At 38.3% G+C, this 18,747-nt stretch overlaps 1 protein-coding gene across 4 annotated transcripts in view; it reads left to right on the plus strand.

The window, feature by feature from the left end:
* Positions 1-18,747, plus strand: part of dpy19l3 (dpy-19 like C-mannosyltransferase 3) — a 49,056-nt gene that overhangs the window by 26,895 nt on the left and 3,414 nt on the right. For all 4 annotated transcript variants that reach the window (XM_065289262.1, XM_065289264.2, XM_065289260.2 and 1 more), the window contains 2 exons: positions 12,547-12,679; positions 18,334-18,492. In XM_065289262.1, coding sequence (XP_065145334.1) covers positions 12,547-12,679; positions 18,334-18,492 — 292 coding nt within the window. The remainder of the gene's footprint in view (positions 1-12,546; positions 12,680-18,333; positions 18,493-18,747) is intronic.

The raw sequence follows: 18,747 nt of genomic DNA on the forward strand, positions 1-18,747 counted from the left end.
CCGCCCCGAGCTGACGGCCGGGAAGCTTGCTTAAGTTACACACGGCTGCATGAAGTGCTGTCATTACGAGCTAGCCCAGCATTTGCTGTGGGTTGAACACGCTTTACGAAGGCAATCAGCCTTCGGCGCGTGGAACGCCGTTTGTCTCATATAAATCACCTTGTACTGTGAATACGGTACATTATGAGGATGATTTAGCACTGCAGCACTCTCGACCGTGTTATTGTGATAATGCGGTCGGGCAATCTACGGTGGTTTCATTATTTACCGAACCAGACTGAGATCTCGCCCCCTGAACAAGCTGACGAGTCATCTCCTTTATAAACTCATTGCATCGCTTTATAAGCTATGTTCAATCAGAGTGATACGCATCTCATGCTTAAACTACCAATATTAACCCATTACGATGGGCGTGCGGAGATGGCATCCGTGGGACACGACCAACATTACGTGCCTTATGACACATTGACACAAGCTGCTAGGACCCCTTTCACGAGGCGTCCTTATGCAAAGTCTGATCCATTCTGTCTAGTGACATTTGAAAGTCAAAACCCCCCGCGAATCGCCGGTGGAACACTTTTCTCCTCACTACAGAGGCACGGCGGCTCTCTCCCCTACCTATATCTATGTGGCCGTGATAACAGCGAACCACGCTTTTACGACCGACCATTCATTTAATTCACAAGCCTGTCATCTCTCAGATGCGGACGGCGGCGGTAACAGCGAACCATGCTTTTACGGCTGGCCATTCACTTTATTCATAAGCCTGTCATTTCTCAGATGCGGACGGTGCCCGAGGCACAGCGCTCTGGAACTGTCCAAGGTCCTGTATGACACATACGTCTGACGTACATCAGACGATCAGCTGTTTATCTGCGTCACAGATCACTCACTAGAGCACCTGTCAATACAGGCTATTTATGGATCGTTGACGTTATCACCTCCCGTGACAATTATGCTCACTTGTCTTAGAGCATGGGCATGGTCTTAGAGGTTTCTCATTTGACAATTGTGACACGGCCGGCTGGTCCCCGCCGTCCACGTTGTCAGTTTACAGCTTCGACATCCCTGCTTCGCGCACTACTGAGGTTTGTTGCATTAAAGGTGCGCCCATTAGCTCACCTGTATGCACGATATGGGTTTTAATTATATGCGTCCACCGTGCGCTTAGAGAAGCTCACATGTACACGCTATAACATTTTGGTATACAATAAGATGCGCTTGGGAAAGCTCACCTGTATACACAGCTGTGTTATGCTTTGTGACACATACATTGTTGTTCATCTGTGTACGTTCACGGTGCGTTGGGTGCCCACCGTTACGTTCATCAATCATATCTGTACACATTCACGGCGCGTTGTGTGCACTGATTTATCTATACGCATTCACGGTGCACTGAAGAGTTCACCCGTGTGCGCACAATTTATTATCAGAACACATGACGGCGCGCTCGAGAATCTTGCCGGCCTGTGCATTATAACACTCTGATTCATCTATATGCATTCACGATGTATTCAAGTGTTCACCTGTGCCCGTGCAATTTATAGTCAATACACATTTACGGCGCGCTTGGAAAGCTCACCGATCTGTGCACTATAATACTACCTATATGCATCCCGATGCGCTCGAGGGTGCACCGGGGTTCACACTATTGTGGTATCTGTATAATCCCACGCTACGAACCGTTCTGCCGCATATTATAGTCAGATCGGCCGTTCGTGAGCTTCGCAGATCACTCACTACGTATGTCTGTTGCTAACAGTGGTTATTTAGATGGATCGTTGAAACCATCGCACTGGCTCACGCCCCTCTATGAGCTATGTCCTATATAGAGCCCACTCTGTGCGAGTTTGGCTTCTTCATGAACTTGGTCTACAGGGGTATCTATATCTATATTTAATATCTGCTACGCGGCCGGCTGGTCTTCGCCGTCTACGTTGTCAGATTGTACAGCTTAGACGTCCCTGCCCTACGAGCGCAGGTTCTCTCGGCTCAATCATGCACGCTCATGCGTTTTATGTGTACACCACGGTGCGCTCAGCGAGCTCACCAACGTGACTCTGAATTTACTTATCTCGCACAGCCGCGGCGCGTACCTCGCCGTCTTGTGCTATGTTATGTGCCCCCGGTGCGTTTAAAACCCCACCGTGTGCGCGTCAACAATTTATATGGTGCTTACACATTTGCTTTTAAAGCTGTGAATATGCCGGGTATAGGGCCACACGCAGTGTCTCTCCGGTAAGGCACTTCAGTACGTTGTGTATGCACGGCGTGATGGGATTACGCTCCCCCATAGCGTCAGCTAACTGACGCAATGCGAAGTGAACCGTATTGAAAGGGAACGCTTAGGTTACTCACGTAACCCCGGTTCCCTGAAATAACGGGAACGAAGCATTGCGTCTCTTGCCGTGCTACAAACGTCTACGCAGCGAGTGTTATTCGGCTGCGCGCTTCAGTCGAATAATAATGAGCTCCTGACGATTGAACCGCGCTTATATAGGGACGCGTTCCTCCCGCGCGCGGGTTCAAACGTCATTGGTCTGTACTTTGTACAGACGTTAACCAATAGGCTTCAGTCACGGAGTAAACAGGAGTTTCCCCCATAGCGTCAGCTAACTGACGCAATGCTTCGTTCCCGTTATTTCAGGGAACCGGGGTTACGTGAGTAACCTAAGCGTTTCAGAACAAAGACATTTTTGCAAAGAATGCGATAGAGTTTGCATGGGTGGTTTGTCCCATTGACTAGTCGAATAACAGTCATTGACTGGCTAGTTCATGGCACAAACCACCCATGTGAATGCCATTATGATTTCTAACTTAGTCGTCTATACCCTGCAATCTCTTGGAATCAGCTGAGAAGGCATTGTGGGAAGGGTGTCATGTATATATGGCTTCTCTTCATGAGTGATCTATGGCCTTTGAATCCGACCGCATCTGTCCTGTAGATGGAAGCAGGTTCTTTGTTGCAGTTCTGAGATCTTGTCATCACAGGCAGCATTATCATCGCGAACGTCTCCCTGCCATGTAATTAATTGTCCCTCCTTTTGTTTTGTAGTTTTCTACTGTGCATCCTTTTGTTTCAGCCTCCGTTAAGGAGTTATTTCTGAATGTTGCCTTGTTTTGAAATAATGAAGATAAATTAGTCTTTTGTTTTCTCTGAAGGAAAAACTTTCACAGCCTCTCCAAGCACAAGTAATTTGTGTTTTCCATCTGAACAAAGACACATTTTTCTCCTGCTGTTTTCGCTTTCCTTTCCTTCGTTCTTTCTTCGTGTTTTCAACATCTTCCATCTTCCAGGCTAATTGTCAATCTAGCCACTTTTTCCATTTTAATTTGATCAAATCAGTGGCTTTTTGCAGCTTTCTGCCAGAGACGTCTCGGTGGAGATGTTGCTGGAAATGTCTCGATGAGGATATCGAAAAAAGAAACCCACCGCTGATAGCTATGCTTGAAGATGGATGCTTTGTTTGAACTCAGGGAGAATTTACAAACAACCCCAAAATACTTTTTATCCACAAAAGTAAGGTTAGCCGACACCATTTTTGCTACTTGTTGTAAACGTCCAAACACACAATTATTGTTTGAATCAAGTTAAAGTCTTTGCTGATCCAAAAATACTTCTCTTTAAAAAAAAGGGGACTCAAGTGTCAAACCATGACTCTTGTCAAATGTTTAGTCTAAATAAAGATTTTAATGATGTTAACTCTTTCATCGCCAGCGTTTTTAAAAAAAGTTGCCAGCCAGCGCCAGCGTTTTACATGATTTTCACCAAAGTTTAATGCCTTCCAGAAAATGTTCTTCTTTAAATATATAAACATTCAATATACCAAATGAAAGAACAGACCCTCTGCTTTCAAACAAAAATAACCGTTTCATCCTACCTTCCGTGGTTCTTTTGTAATCAGCTTTTGAATATGGGTAGGTTTCTGCAAAAAAAACACATTTTGAGCAGAGATAATTCCATTTTTGTGACAGACTTTTCATAGAGATCCCATTCAGAGCGATCTTTAGAACAGACACGGACATGCAGCCGCTTGCCATAGGGCAATACTTTCGGGTTTAAAAAGTTGCGGAAGGGTGCGGAAAGACGGAAAATCTCGTCAATGGCGGTGAAAGAGTTAACATGGTTGGTTTGTGTTAATGACTAATTCATTCTTAAAATTTTGGAATCCTGTGACTCCCACACAGGATATTGGGGATAATTTAATGGCCCCTTAACCCTCCTTCACTACTATACTTTGATTACTTATGTTCGTTTTTTATTATCTGGTTACATTTTTAGGCAGATATTATGCTTAGCATGCACCTGACAACCTGATCCCTTTATGATTATTATTTTGACAATATTGATAATAAAGCTTTCCATCTTTAGATAATATATAAAAAGAAATGCTGTGTATAATAAAATTTCAGTGTCTTTTGAAATAATATCCTACAATTAGTTTTTTTTTTTAGACACTCATGGCCTTTTTTACAATACATGAAGTCTTATCCAGTCTAATTAACTGAATAGCACAACCACCCATGTGTCTGCCATCATAATCTTCAGTGTAGACCAAAGGTTTTCAAACTGTTTTGTTAGCCAAACATTAGGCCCTTGACCTAAATTACTTATTTACCATAGATTAGTAGTAAATATTTTCATCCAGTTTAAGTGAGTTTTTTAATCTATATACCAATATCTATATATATTAGGGCTGGGTATCGATTCAGATTTTCCAGATCGATTCAATTTCGATTCACAAGCTGTCAAATCGATTCGATTCTCGATTCAATTTTCGATTCTGCTTCTCGGGGCAGTTTTTATACTCGATTCTCGATTCAACTCAATAAATATAGATTAAATACAAATACTATACTAATAAAAAGAACAGTGAACAGCAGGTTTCAAGTGGGTAATTAATTATTAAAATCGATGAAGCACCTGAAACCGGCATTTTAAGCACTGAATTAATGAATGACAGGCTTGCCTCTCGCTCCTTGGTAACCTTGCGCAAAGCAAAAAATAGGGTGACATCTAGTGAAGAAGACTAGTAATTCGATTAACGTTAATCTTTCGTTCAATGTTTGCAGAAATAAATATACTGTAAAGGAAAAAATCGATTCTGCTCTTTGAGAATCGATTCTGAATCGACCACATTTTAGAAAAACGATTAATCGAAAAATCGATTTTTTTGCCCAGCCCTAATATATATATATATATAGTGTTTTATCTTTTCATATCTTTTTGTTACTAAGGGGGCAGTTTCTCAGACAGGGCTTATCCTAGTTCCAGACTAAAATGCATGTTTGAGCTGCCTTAATTAAAAACACCTTGTACCGACACTTCTTAACATATATCAGTGCCATTGTTTTGTCTCAAGATGCACACCAGTATTGTTTTTTGTAAGGTTTGTTTGTAAAGTAACATAAATAGTTATTTACACGATACACAATAGCATACTGAACATACCTGGGAGGCTGAATAGGCTAAATTATCACAACAAGCCAAATAAGGTTAAAAAAAGGTCTCGAAGTTATTCTGCATCACTGAATCCATTGAATTACATAAATACAGGAGTAACATAGAGCGGACTCTCACGCCTGTAGATAGTAGATAGTAATGGTTTCTCTTGGTTTATATGAAAAAATTTTGATGTCGCACCTGACTAGAATTCGCAGGACCAGACAAACTATGAAAAAAGTGTGACTTATAGGCCAGAAAATACGCTAAATGTCCAAATATAACTAAGGACCACTTCTGGATTCATCTAAATCCTTTCCAGGAAATGTGTTTCATTTATAATTGTTTTTATTTTACATTTTATGATTTGATACAATTTTATCATTGTTTTTAATCAACTTGCAAAATTCCATAGTTCACGGACCACTTTTTGGGAAACCCTGGTGCAGGCCATACGTGTGTGAGCAGTCTGTTGCTTCTCATAACCAGTGAAACTAACTCATATTTGTCTGAATTATCATTCATTTAAAACATTTTATTTGCTTAGCTGCAAACATGTGTACTAGTCCCAAAATCAGGGCTTAAAAACGAAAAAAATTATCAATCGTTTCACTCCGAGCAGAATCGATATTTTAACGTTTCCGTTTTTGCGTTCCCCATTGAACATTTACGTTCTGAAAACGGTTTACTTAGAAAAAATACCGGTTAATAACGTTATTTTAATTCAGGCTATACTTTAACAAATGCATGCATACAGACTAATTTTCACACAAAAATAATAACATAACACATTATATAACTAAACTTCAACATTTCATTAATTGTTAAAACCACAAAAGAAATACCTGCATTCATTTTAAGTATAAACAGGTGAAAAAAACGACCCGTTTTTAACCATGTCTTTTACTGGTTGAAACCGCAGCATACTCTGCTGGATGTTTATGTTAAATGTGCCTCTGTAAGTTACCTCAGTGATTCCCGGCTACTGTACTTTTCCCCCACATCCTTCAATATTGCAGACAGACTTGTTAAGACAGCTTGTCGTAAGAAAAATAATAACGAAAAGGAATTTCTTGGTGGCGACCCATCTAAAAAGTTATTGACAGTGGTATAAGTCCCCTGGCTTTTTTGAGTTACAGTTTGCATCTTCATATTTCCAAGCAAGTTTTAACTTAAACATACCTCTGAACATTTGATGGGTAGCTTTGTGGTTATTTAAGACAAATGCTATCGGGCCGGAGACTCGATGACTGCTGCGTGGGCATTTCACTCACGCTATGTGTCAAAGTCACTCACGCTTGATGCGTCAAAGTCACATGTTGTACTGTTCAAATCATGATTGGTCACTGATAAGTACAATATTAAAGAAAACGAAAAAATAACACTATTAACCGGTTAATGGTAATTTTAAATAAACGTTTCTGTTCAGAACGATTAAAATTGATTTTGTTTTCGTTTTTGTTCCTGTTAAAATTTCGCTCGTTTCCGGTTTTCGTTTTCGTTCCTTGAACCGGTTCAGAGCCCTGCCCAAAATACTTTTCCATAAACTGAGGGACTCCTGAAACCTACAGTATAGAGACTGAAATTTCATTTTACTCTGTCAATCCCCTTTTGTGAAGATCAATCATTGACATTTAAGTTGTGTTCTCACCCGATCAATCAGTCTATCATCACTCTGTTGAGATCCACCTCTCTCTCTCTCTCTCTGTCTCTCTCTCTCTCTCTCTCTCTGTTTATCTCTGTCTCTGATACACAGGATTAAGAGCCACACAATTTGAGAGCACTTACAGATCCCATTCGGATTTAGCTTTATCTAGACGCCCCCCAGTCTGTTTGTTTGTGTTTTGGGGGGGTGCAGTGTATCTCATTGTCAGTTCATCTGGCGTCAGAAGGGCATAGTGGGCCATGTAAGCTATTTGTCTGTTTGTGTTTGTCTGATGGTGAAAATAACACTACTGGCTATCACCCATTCTCTCTATTGGTTGGATGCTGTGATTGATTTACAGACACATTTCCATCCGAAAAAGTTAACTGGTTAACTAATGTTAATATTTGTTTATTTGTACATATCATTAAAGCATTCAGACAAAATAAAATGACCAGGCAACATTCAATGTTGTCAGGGTAAACGAGTCAAAAATTTCAAATCGTATCGTCATCGTTATTTCCTTATTTTCTATACATTATCCAAGTGGTGACTGATGTCATTTACCATGTAATGGATTTCTGTAATTTTTTACCCTGAAATAAAAATTCTATCCATGTGTCAAACTAGACCCTTTGATGAATAGTTGTCATGCAGAAATTTAGCATTCAGCATGAGTAATAAAAGTGCCGTCATCAGTCTGACCAAGAAAAACAGCAGATTTAAATAGCTTTAAATAAAGTGATAATTTTGACAATTATGTAGATATTTTCTTGATAGTCATAGATATTTCAGTAATGGAATAGTTCACTAGAAACCTTTCTGTCATCATTTTATTGAAAAGAATTTACAAATGCTGTTTTTAAACCCACATGACTTTTTCTGTGTAACAATCTCTCTGCTGCTCTTTCACTTCTATATTTTTGCAGCCAATGGGGACTAAAGCTTTTAAGCTAAAAAATACAAAAAGTACCATTAAAGTACTTAAAATGTTCTCCATATAAAGGCTGTATTACTCATAGACTATATTTTCAACTCTTATGAAGCCATAGCACAGCACTGAGTATAAAACATACCCAAACTCTCAGCTGTTTCATTGAAAATTATTGACTCCGACTTCACTCATAAACTTTCATGAACGCACAGATGATGTAGGATGAAAGTCTATGTAATGATTTACCTTAAGATTGGTTTCTCAAAGTTACACTTAAAAATAGGGTTTGAGTTTTATGGACCCGATTACCGTTAGGTCCTCTAAAAGCTTTTAAGGTTTTGACAGGACCCTAAAGTAGCATTATTGTATAAAAACTCGAACTGGTTTTGGGCAACATGAGGTTAAGTAAATATTGAAAGAATTGTCAGTCTTGGGGGAACTTTTGCACAGTAAGTTACCACCGACACTAACGTACAGATATGCAGGCAGTGACCTTAGCTGTTGACATTGAGATATCTCAAGGCACATGTCCAGCTATACCATAAATATTAGCCTTTGAAATGGCTGAGTGGTGTACAAACAACAACCTCCCAACACCAACTGATTTATCTTTATTTATAAAAGTAAATCAGCATCAGTCTAATGTTAAGAACATGAATTAAGCTCAGTGAATTCTTAAAGCATTTCCTTCTCAGGAGATGTATGGCATGGTCATACTGTATGTCTGAGGCTTCATCAGCTCAGGCCACTGTCTGTTCTTCTGTTTGGAATGTTAATGACATTAATCAATTTTTATAATGTCAGCAGGGTGCTGGCTAACACGAGCTGACATTTACATAAGAGAATATAAATCAGAAATTAAATGTAAATCTGCTAGAGGCCAATGCAGTCCCTTGTCAATATGAAGTAATTACTCAGGGACCCTCAAGAGTAGCATATGATGTACTGTGAGAGAGGTCAATGGTTTATTTCCTCAGAAAATCATCAGTTAATAAAAAATATGCCAGTGTATTTTTTCAACAAGGTAAACTAGAGTTTATTCTAGAATTTGCTCTCATCCTCAGAAAATTGTAACACTATACAGTAAACATGTAAAGACGTCTGTTATGAAGCGAGCATAAGTCTATAAAAGCGCTATATATTTAATTAAAGGAATATTCCATTTTCTTAAAAGAAAAATCCAGATAATTTACTCACCACCATGTCATCCAAAATGTTGATGTCTTTCTTTGTTCAGTCGAGAAGAAATTATGTTTTTTGAGAAAAACATTGCAGGATTTTTCTCATTTTAATGGACTTTAATAGAGCCCAACATTTATTACTTAACTCAACACTTAACAGTTTTTTTCAACAGAGTTTCAAAGGACTATAAACGATCCCAAACGAGGCATAAGGGTCTTATCTAGCAAAACAATTGTCATTTTTGACAAGAAAAATAACAAATTTAAATTTTTTAACCACAATGTCTCGTCTAGATCCGGTCGTGATGCATCAGCGTGACCCCACGCAATACGTCAAGAGGTCACAGAGGACGAACGCGAAACTCCGCCCCAGTGTTTACAAGTGTGTTGGAAGAGGACCGTTACGAAATTGTTGTATGTGGAATGATACTAATTAATGTCTTTGTGTCAGTTTATTGTTTACAATGGTCCGCAAATGTGCATTTTATATATGTAACACGTGACCTCCCTACGTAACTACGCATTTACGTGAGGTAGCGCTGGACCGGATCTAGACGAGAAAATGTGGTTTAAAAGTGTATATTTCTTATTTTTATTGTCAAAAATGACAATCGTTTCGCTAGATAATGCCTCGTTTGGGATCGTTGAGAGTCCTTTGAAACTCCGTTGAAAAAATAACTGTTACGTGTTAGTGTTAAGTGTTGGTGTCCATTAAAATGAGAAAAATCCTGCAATGTTTTCCTCAAAAAACATAATTTCTTCTCTTATGTTAAAAAGAGGGCATTTGTAAATCTTAACAGTGCTGTCTCTGTGCTATGATTGAGCCTGAATCCTGATTGGAACTTTTCAAACTTACTATTATTCACTGAGAATGTGCATACTGTAGCTGGCTTGCCTCTACTTTTTCTAATATTTTAGAAAGAAAGGGGTGATTGGTATAAAATTATTAAGATCTCCCTGGTCAATGTGCAGATTTTTAATGAGGGGTCTAACAACTGCCCGTTTGAAAGCTGTTGGAAGGTATCCTATTTCTAGTATTAAGATATTATATAGTGATAAGTGATATTTAGTACCGGGTCTGAAACTAATCAGTGTCTAAACACCTTTAAATATGCCAACTGCATGAAATACTAATTATTATTTAAATATAAATATTTATATTTTGTATTAACTTATATTCTTATAGATAGTCTGTTTTTTTACAGAAAGCAGACACTAAATCATGTTTTCAGTTAATTTCTCAGGATTTGAGATTGGAATCCTTATATTACGAGAAGGGAATAACCAGTAGGAAACGGACTGACGTGGATTGACGTGATATCTTGCAGTGCTGAAACATAATTAGGTTTAGTTTCTTTTTTAAACACTGATAACGTGATAAGTCCAGCAGTGGAGAACACTTTGTTAGACTGGAACAGGGGATTGGAGAACATAATCTGCTTTGTGGGTGTTTAAAAGGCCCCTGAGCGTAAGAGAGAGAGAGAGAAAGAGGTTGTGTGTGAATTACAGCTCAATATATAAGCACACATACATACATACATAGACTTTATATGTTTGTATGTGTGTTTATGTATGTATGTATCAGTGTGCATCATCATGTGGCCTGTTCTCTGAGGGTTATCCTATCTGAAAGATTGTCTTCAAAAATCTAATACTTAGACATTTTTCACCTATTGTAATTAGAGCCATTTGTCTCTTCTCTGCTGCTTCATCGCTGTCAAAATCAAATCTTTGTGAGTGTGTATGTGAGTCTCTCCCTTATTTTTTTGTTTTGTCCCTCTACGTGTTGTTTTGAGTCAGTGTGCAGTGGAAAGTGACAGAGATTAAATCGGGTGTGTTTTTTTTTACCCCTCTGGGGCGAAGGGGAGTTCATTTTGGATTGTCTGTGGCACTTAGTGACTGGACATAAGTTATTGAACTCATCTTGAGCTTGGAGCAAGGTTTTCCACGAGGGTATGTGCTCGGGGACGACCCACCCTGACCACAGTTACTCCTTTGTAATGAAACATTTCATCCAGAAGCTATTCAGCCATCTTTAATCAAACGCATTTCAGTTTGGACTGATATAAAACCATATGTTGCCTATAAGAGTCCTGCACGTGGCAAGTACCATGCACTGTAAAAAATTCTTTGCTGCCCTAAATGTTTTGGTTTAAGTCATTTCAACTTACTATTATTTATCTTGACAAGAGATGAGTTGCAACAAAATGAAGTTGACTTCTTTCAACTATGTATATTTTTACAGTGCAGTGGGTACCCAACGGTTGAACCACTAATATTTGCTGTCACAGGTGGAAAAATGTTACTGTGTCATGTTAAAGATGCGCAGTGGCGGCCAGTAACTTCTTTTTCTGAGGGCGAACGATGTGAAGCTCATCAAAACATGTATTTAGCCCGTCATATGAGTGGCTCATGTCAAAATGAGGCGTATGCAGCAGGCACGTATTTTGACATGACGCATATACCTGTATTTGACATGACAAGCAACACACATGACACTCCGAACACATATTTTGAATTTGCGCCCCACGGAAGAGAATTCACCGGCTGCCACTGATAGTGCGGATCCGACTCGAATCCATACACATATATAGGCTGCTGTTTTAAAAAATTCCTGTGCTTATTTATTTATTTACAAACGGGCCGAGTAGGGTAAAGAATAAAACGAATACTGCTGTCAATAACAGGTCGGGTGTTTTATTAATTACTGCAGGTGCAGGTTTATCAAATGGGACCCATGTAAGACTCTTAATGCCACAACATACAGCTCCAAACTTAGCCTTTATCTTTTAAGTAACCTTGGAGCACGACGTCTGTGCCATAGTATTTAGTTTTATTGTGATTTAAGTCTGCTTTGAGTAAATAAATTGAACAGATTGAAATGAAAACATGCATGTGGCTCAGTAGGTTTCTGTTGGGATTGCAAATAGTCAGGAGTATGTTTAGCATGCGAGATGGTGAATATGAAAGGTTATGTTTTGAACTGTCACACCTCCATCACGCTGATCAAATAGCACACAGCTTCAGCACTTTCTTTCATCCATGCACATATATAAAATATAGAAGACAGATCATATCCAGAGTGGTGATTTAAACCCCCTAAAGAAACCAGCGTTTCATGTCAGTGATGGGATTGTACAAATAGCTGCGTCCCTCCTCAATGAAGCATTTCGCAGTTTCCCTTGAAATAAATGTCTACAGTTTAGGCTTTCGCAACAATTTTGAGCTCGTAAATGACACCACTACACACCCGCCGTCCCATGCCATTCCTTGTTGTGAAATGTAAGCGAGACTTGAAAAGTGAATGTGACAGCGAGCACTTTTATGTTTTTTTTCTCGAAAGATTGAAAACACCAAAACGGGCAGTGTTTGCCGGCAGTATGCAGCTGTTGGCAGGGATAAAGCTGTGTACAGGAAGAGTATTGACAAACCACCCACACTATGAGGACCTGGCGCTAAGGGAGAGGACAAGAGAGGTAAGAGTCTCTACTCTTGCAATGTTTGCTTGAATCCAAATTCAGTCCAAGTTTAGGCCAGATCTGCAGCTTTGCATTTTTGGATATGCTCTTGTTTAGTTGGTGTTAATGCCAATGTCTGGCAAGAAGTCAACAGCAGTAATCAATGTGGTGTTGGCTGATGACTGTGCGAGGGTCACAAAAATATACAATGTGATTAATTTAATTTACATAAAATATACATAATCAATAATAGGGTACTTTGGAAAGCTTATTTCACAGCAATTAAACCAAGGGAACCCTTGAAGGGCCTCTCTAGTCCATAAGTACAAAGAAATTAATTTAAAGTGTTTTCTTTTGCAATCATGCCTAGTTATGTAAATGAAGCAGATCAATAAATTAGTCAGAAACAAACATAAAAATAACAAACACTACCAAAGTGTAGAAAAGTGATTGCATCGGAGCACCTTAACAAATCTGGTTATATTTGTAATAATTCGATTCCAGGCAGACCATGAGTAAAAAGGTTCATAAATCCTCTCTGAAGGCTTAACATGTGTGATGTTACATACTTGGCTTCATCTGCAGAAGTGTGACTTTGGCATAATTAAAAGTATTACTTTTCTTCATCGAGGTAATTGGTAGTTGACACATCAGTGGGCATCTTTTATAAATTTAAATAAACTCTACAGCACTGATGCTATATGTGGCATGCCTTTAATGTCCTACTAAATACAATAATTGTGGGGGGGTTATAATAACATCCTCATTATGAGTTTATTGTACATACGCTTAAATCTCCATCTATTTTGAGCTTTAATTCTGATGGTGTTAACTCGATCCAATCTATGTTGTAAGTATAACATTGGCATATTTTCTTTAGCTTTATCAGACTGAGTTTAGCTTGGGCATTTGTCTGTAGCAGAGCTTCAGATGTTAAGAAGAGATACACTTACAGTAGGTAGAATAGGCCAGTGGGGGCGACTCAGTGGGTAGCATCGTTGCTCACAGCAAGAAGGCCCTTGGTACGAGTCCCGGCCAGTCAGGTGGTCTTTCTGTGTGGATTTTCATGTTCTCCAAAGATATCAAATTTCCCCTCCCCTAATAACCTGTGCATGAATTAACAAGTTCTCGCCATGAATATAGCCATAGATACTGGAATGTGAAGAATAAATTTTATTTAGTGAAGAATAAATAAATAAATAAAGAACAGGCCAATGTCCGATGAATGGTACTATACTACTGTAATCGAACGATGATGCAATGTGCAAGAAGACATGTAAGGATGTGAACGTCTGGTGGAAGGCCAGACTGCTGCTCTACAGATCTTTATTCATTTAGAGCATTGATGTGAACTGATCTAACTAGAAAAGATCCTGATTAGTACATTAGTACACACTGAAGTGTGATTCCCAAAGGTGTACTACTCCATTCCATTAATGACTAAATAATTAGCCTATTGCTTAACCAATGGTTTTAACTCTATTGTAGCATACATCCCCCACTCCACACTAGTGTGCACAAAAGTATTTGTGCACACTAATTCCTCCACTAACCACAAACATGAAATATTCTGTTCTAGTTTTCATAGACATAGATAGTTTTGAAATCCCAAACTACTTTTTTTGGAATTATGTAGGGCTGCATCAAAATGTCATTTACCAAAAATTGTCTAAAAATGCAATATAAGAAATGTTTTGGTTTTGGCTGAAAAGAAAACAGCCTGAAATTGTGAACAGAGGCTTTATTTATGCGTTTCGTGTTTGTGCATGTAAATTCCAGTTCCGTAAAGCCATCACTCTTTGTCATCGTCTATTAATGTGCAGAGACTGTCAGGCTATTTAGTGCAACATTGATCATTATATGTGGATGTCTTTCAGGCAAGAAGGCAGACAAGGAAAAGCTCCCTATAATACAACATACAACTTGCAATCTTTTCTTTTGTTATATGTAAAAATTTATATATTCAGTGGGGGAAATAAGTATTGAACCCTTCATATATTTCCAATGATGTTATTCATATGAAATTTTCACCAGACATCAGTATTAACTCAAGAAATCAACAAATATAAATTCACAACATTAAAGTCCATAAATGAAGTTATGTGCAGTTAAGTTAAATGACACAGAAAAAAAGGATTGAACATGTAAAGATAAAGCTGGTCACAAAGGCAAGGAACCAGCTGAAATCCATAAACTGCATAAAAATGACTTTTTTACTTAGTGTATTTTTTCTGGTTTTCAGTAGAAATATCAAACAATTCTTAAATGTCAAGATGTATTTTCTTGATAAGCAAAATGACTTAAGAAAATGTGTCTAGTTTTTAGACAAAAAACACAATTTTAGTGAATTTTTGCTTTTATTGTTTAAAAATATCTACCAATGGGGTGAGAAAATTATTCTTAAAATAAGTGTTTAAGAAAAATTTAACTTATTTCAAGATTTTTTTTCTCACCTCTTGGCAGATATTTTTGCTTGTTTTAAGCACAAATTCACTTAAATTGTATATTGGTTGTCTAAAAACTAGACTTATTTTCTTAAGTCATTTTGCTCATCAAGAAAATACATCTTGATTTAAGAAAAGTAAGAAAGTCATTTTTTTGCAGTGTAAGTATTTAGAACGTAATTGTATTTCTGTGCAAATTATTATCAGCTGTGTTGATAAATTCATGAGCTATAAAATGGCTTTTTGTTACCAAGGTGAGGAAACATCTCATGATGGGTAAAAGCAGAGAGCACTCCCAAGACCTTCGCAACCTTGTTGTTGTGAAACATATTGATGAAATCTGATACAGATGTATTTCAAAACTTCTGAATCTTCCTGTAAACACCATTGGGGCCATTATCCGCAAGTGGAAGCAACATCACTCTATCATCAAGCGGCCACGCACAGGAGCTCCTCCCAAGATTTCTGACAAGGGAGTCAAAAGAATAAATGGAAGAGTAGTCAAGGTCCACTTGGATAGAGCTCAAGAAAGACTCTGAGGCAGCAGGTACAATTGTCATAGAGAAAACAATAGGCAATGCACTCACCGTCATGGCCTCTATGTACGCTCACCCCGCAAGACTCCATTACTGAAGAAAAGGCATGTCGAACCTTGTTTAAAGTTTTCTGCAATTCATTTGGACATTTCTATGAAATACTGGGAGAATGTAGTATGGTCAGACAAGAGCAAAATGGAACTTTTTGGTTGTTTGGAGAAGAAATGGCACTGCACATTGCCCTAAAAACAATACATTTTGTACATTTTTATAGCACATCAATTTACTAACTTATCTGATAATAATTTGCACAGATAGGAAATGTAATTACTTTCTAAATACTTGTGGATTTCAGCTGATTCCTTGCCTTGGTGACTAGCTTTTTCTTAATGTGTTCAATACTTTTTTCCTGTGTCATTAAACTTTATTGCACATTACTTTATTTATGGACTTTAATGTTGTGAATTCTTTATATTTGTGGATTTCTTGAGTTAATACTGATGTCTGGTGAACATTTCATGTGAATAACCTCATTGGAAATATATGTACTGAAAACAATGTTGACGTGTAAATACATATTTTCCCCACTGTATGTATGAATAAATAAAGAGATGTAAAACCCTCTAAGTGCGTCTGACATGTTTTGTTAGCGTTTTTTATGAGACTCCTAAGGCAGTGGTTCTCAAACTTTTTCCGAGTGCGGCCCCCCCAAAGAAAATTTATGACAAAAAACTATTCTAAAATGTAACATTTTAATTAAACAAAACATATTAAGTTCTACAAAGTAGTGCTGTTGGTTAGTAGCCTTATATTTTTAGGTTTAATTACACAGAATTTCATAATAAATGAATGTATTTTATAAAATGTCATAAAACTGGGGCCCCCTGGCACCATCTCGCGGCCCCCAGTTTGAGAACCACTGTCCTAAGGGATTTTGCCAACAAACAGGTATTTATGAATGTCCTTAAGCCGAGATTAAGCAGATTTGACCCAAAATTATTTGATGAACGTATTATACGTGCCGAGAGCATGCAGTTAATGTCATGATCTATTTTTTTTGAAGGAGGTGGTGTTTAGCGGCTTTTGCATCTGAGCTCCTTATACTGTATATGTAAGGAATAATTGAAGATGGGCAGTTGAATATTCGAAAATAATGCACACCCAAGGTAGCCTGGCTAATAACAGACCAGTCTCATAGAGAATAATCGTGGTCTGGGAACCACATGCTAATTTTCTCGTATTTGAGGCGTGTTATACGAATGCCCAGAGCCGTTTATTGGACGCTACGAATGTCTATCAAATGGTACATGTGCACACAGCTGAAAGATATGCAACTAAACCGGTAGCTGTATATTGTATTGATAAGCAACACATTTTTGTGGCACTATGATAACCACAGTACAGGCATAATGACAATATGATATTAATAAATACCACTTACCATTTATAAGTTAAATGAACTTCGTCGACGACGATGCCTAGCAGGTTGGTCCTATAAAACCTCGTGGCTATCATGTCTTGCCATATCCAAACATCCTTCTTGGATATAAAATTGTTTAACGCAAAAAGTTGCTCTTTTTTTAAATAAACTTGCATTCAAAACTGCTTAGGCTGCATCGAAAAGTAAATTCGCATCTGCTGCCGTGTTGGATAAACAAAACTGCTTCGGTGTGTCGCATAGACGTCGTCATCTCTTGCTGCCCCCTCCCCGTTCTGTGATTGGTTCCCTATTTCAGGGGAAAAATTGGTCCATAGTTTCCATGCTAAACTTGCAGCGTAAATAAATTTGCACGCAAGGCATCATGGGGAAACCCAGGCTATACCTTGGGTGGAAATACGGCACAACGGGAAGCTAAGTGCATTATTTTTAAATAATTCAAAGGACCGGAGTCAATTATTCCACTTACTCTTACCACAAACATTGATCTGGTGGTTATTTTAAAGACATTTGACAGGCTAGGTGTGCAGTTTACAGAAAAAAAATCAACACACGTGGAACATTTCTCAACCAATCAGAATAAAGCATTCAACAGGCCCGTGGTGTAAATACATTTACGGTTGAATGTTTAATTCTTATTGGTTGAGAAATGCTCCAAGTGTGTGGATTATTATTAAAATAGCCACCAGTACAATGTTTGTGGTAACTGGGCGTGCTACGAGCAGAGTAAATGACTCCAGTCCTTTGAATTATTTGAAAATAATGTACATCAATGGCGTAACGGTTCACGTCGTGCCGCATTACCATCTTGGGTGTGCATTATTTTTTAATAATTCAAGTGCCCGTTGTCAATTATTCCTTTCATATTGTAACCAATGTGGTGTTGTTGTTGTAGGGTAAATATGTGCTTTTCAATTTGAGATTTTTAAAGCTCTTTGGTTTTTTATGGATATCATAATATCAGAAGCAACATATCTGAACTTTGAATGTCCAGTCCGAACTCATTCCAAACAGAAATCACAAAATCGATATGGATAATTATGTTGTTACTTTATACAGTTATAAAATATTGGTTAAGACTAGGTTCATACAGTATGGTACATCACTAGTAAATGCCTCAATCAGGAATCCAAGGCTGGTAGCTCCTGAATGGTCCATTCTGTTATTTTGCACCTGCCATCTTTGGGTTTTAAGCATCGATCTTTAAGCACCATGTTACAGAATCCAATATCTTTTTCTCTTTGTTCCCCGCAGGTATATCAGATCTACGCACGTCAATCTGCTGAAGAGGTTCATAAAATTCTCAGCTCGGTTGGAGCCGACTACATCGTGCTCGAAGACAGCATCTGCTACGAGCGCAGACACAGCCGTGGCTGCAGGCTGAGAGATCTGCTCGACCTGGCAAACGGACATGTAGGTCACGCCCGGCATCTCCAGCTCATGGCCACACGTTACACTTGATCCGTTTACTGTATCTGAACCATATCAGGAAGTATCTTTCGTTGAATGAACCTGTGACTTTTTCAGAGCAGATAAAACAAACAGCTTTGCCCTTTACTGAATTCTTGATGTGGCAATAAACAAATATCATTTCGTTAAGACTGAACTCACATCATGTGAGAAATGATATCACCACAGAGAGCCCAAAAAAGATTTTGAAAGTTAAAA

Source organism: Paramisgurnus dabryanus, chromosome 2 (assembly GCF_030506205.2).
Source record: "Paramisgurnus dabryanus chromosome 2, PD_genome_1.1, whole genome shotgun sequence".
Lineage (NCBI taxonomy): Eukaryota > Metazoa > Chordata > Actinopteri > Cypriniformes > Cobitidae > Paramisgurnus > Paramisgurnus dabryanus.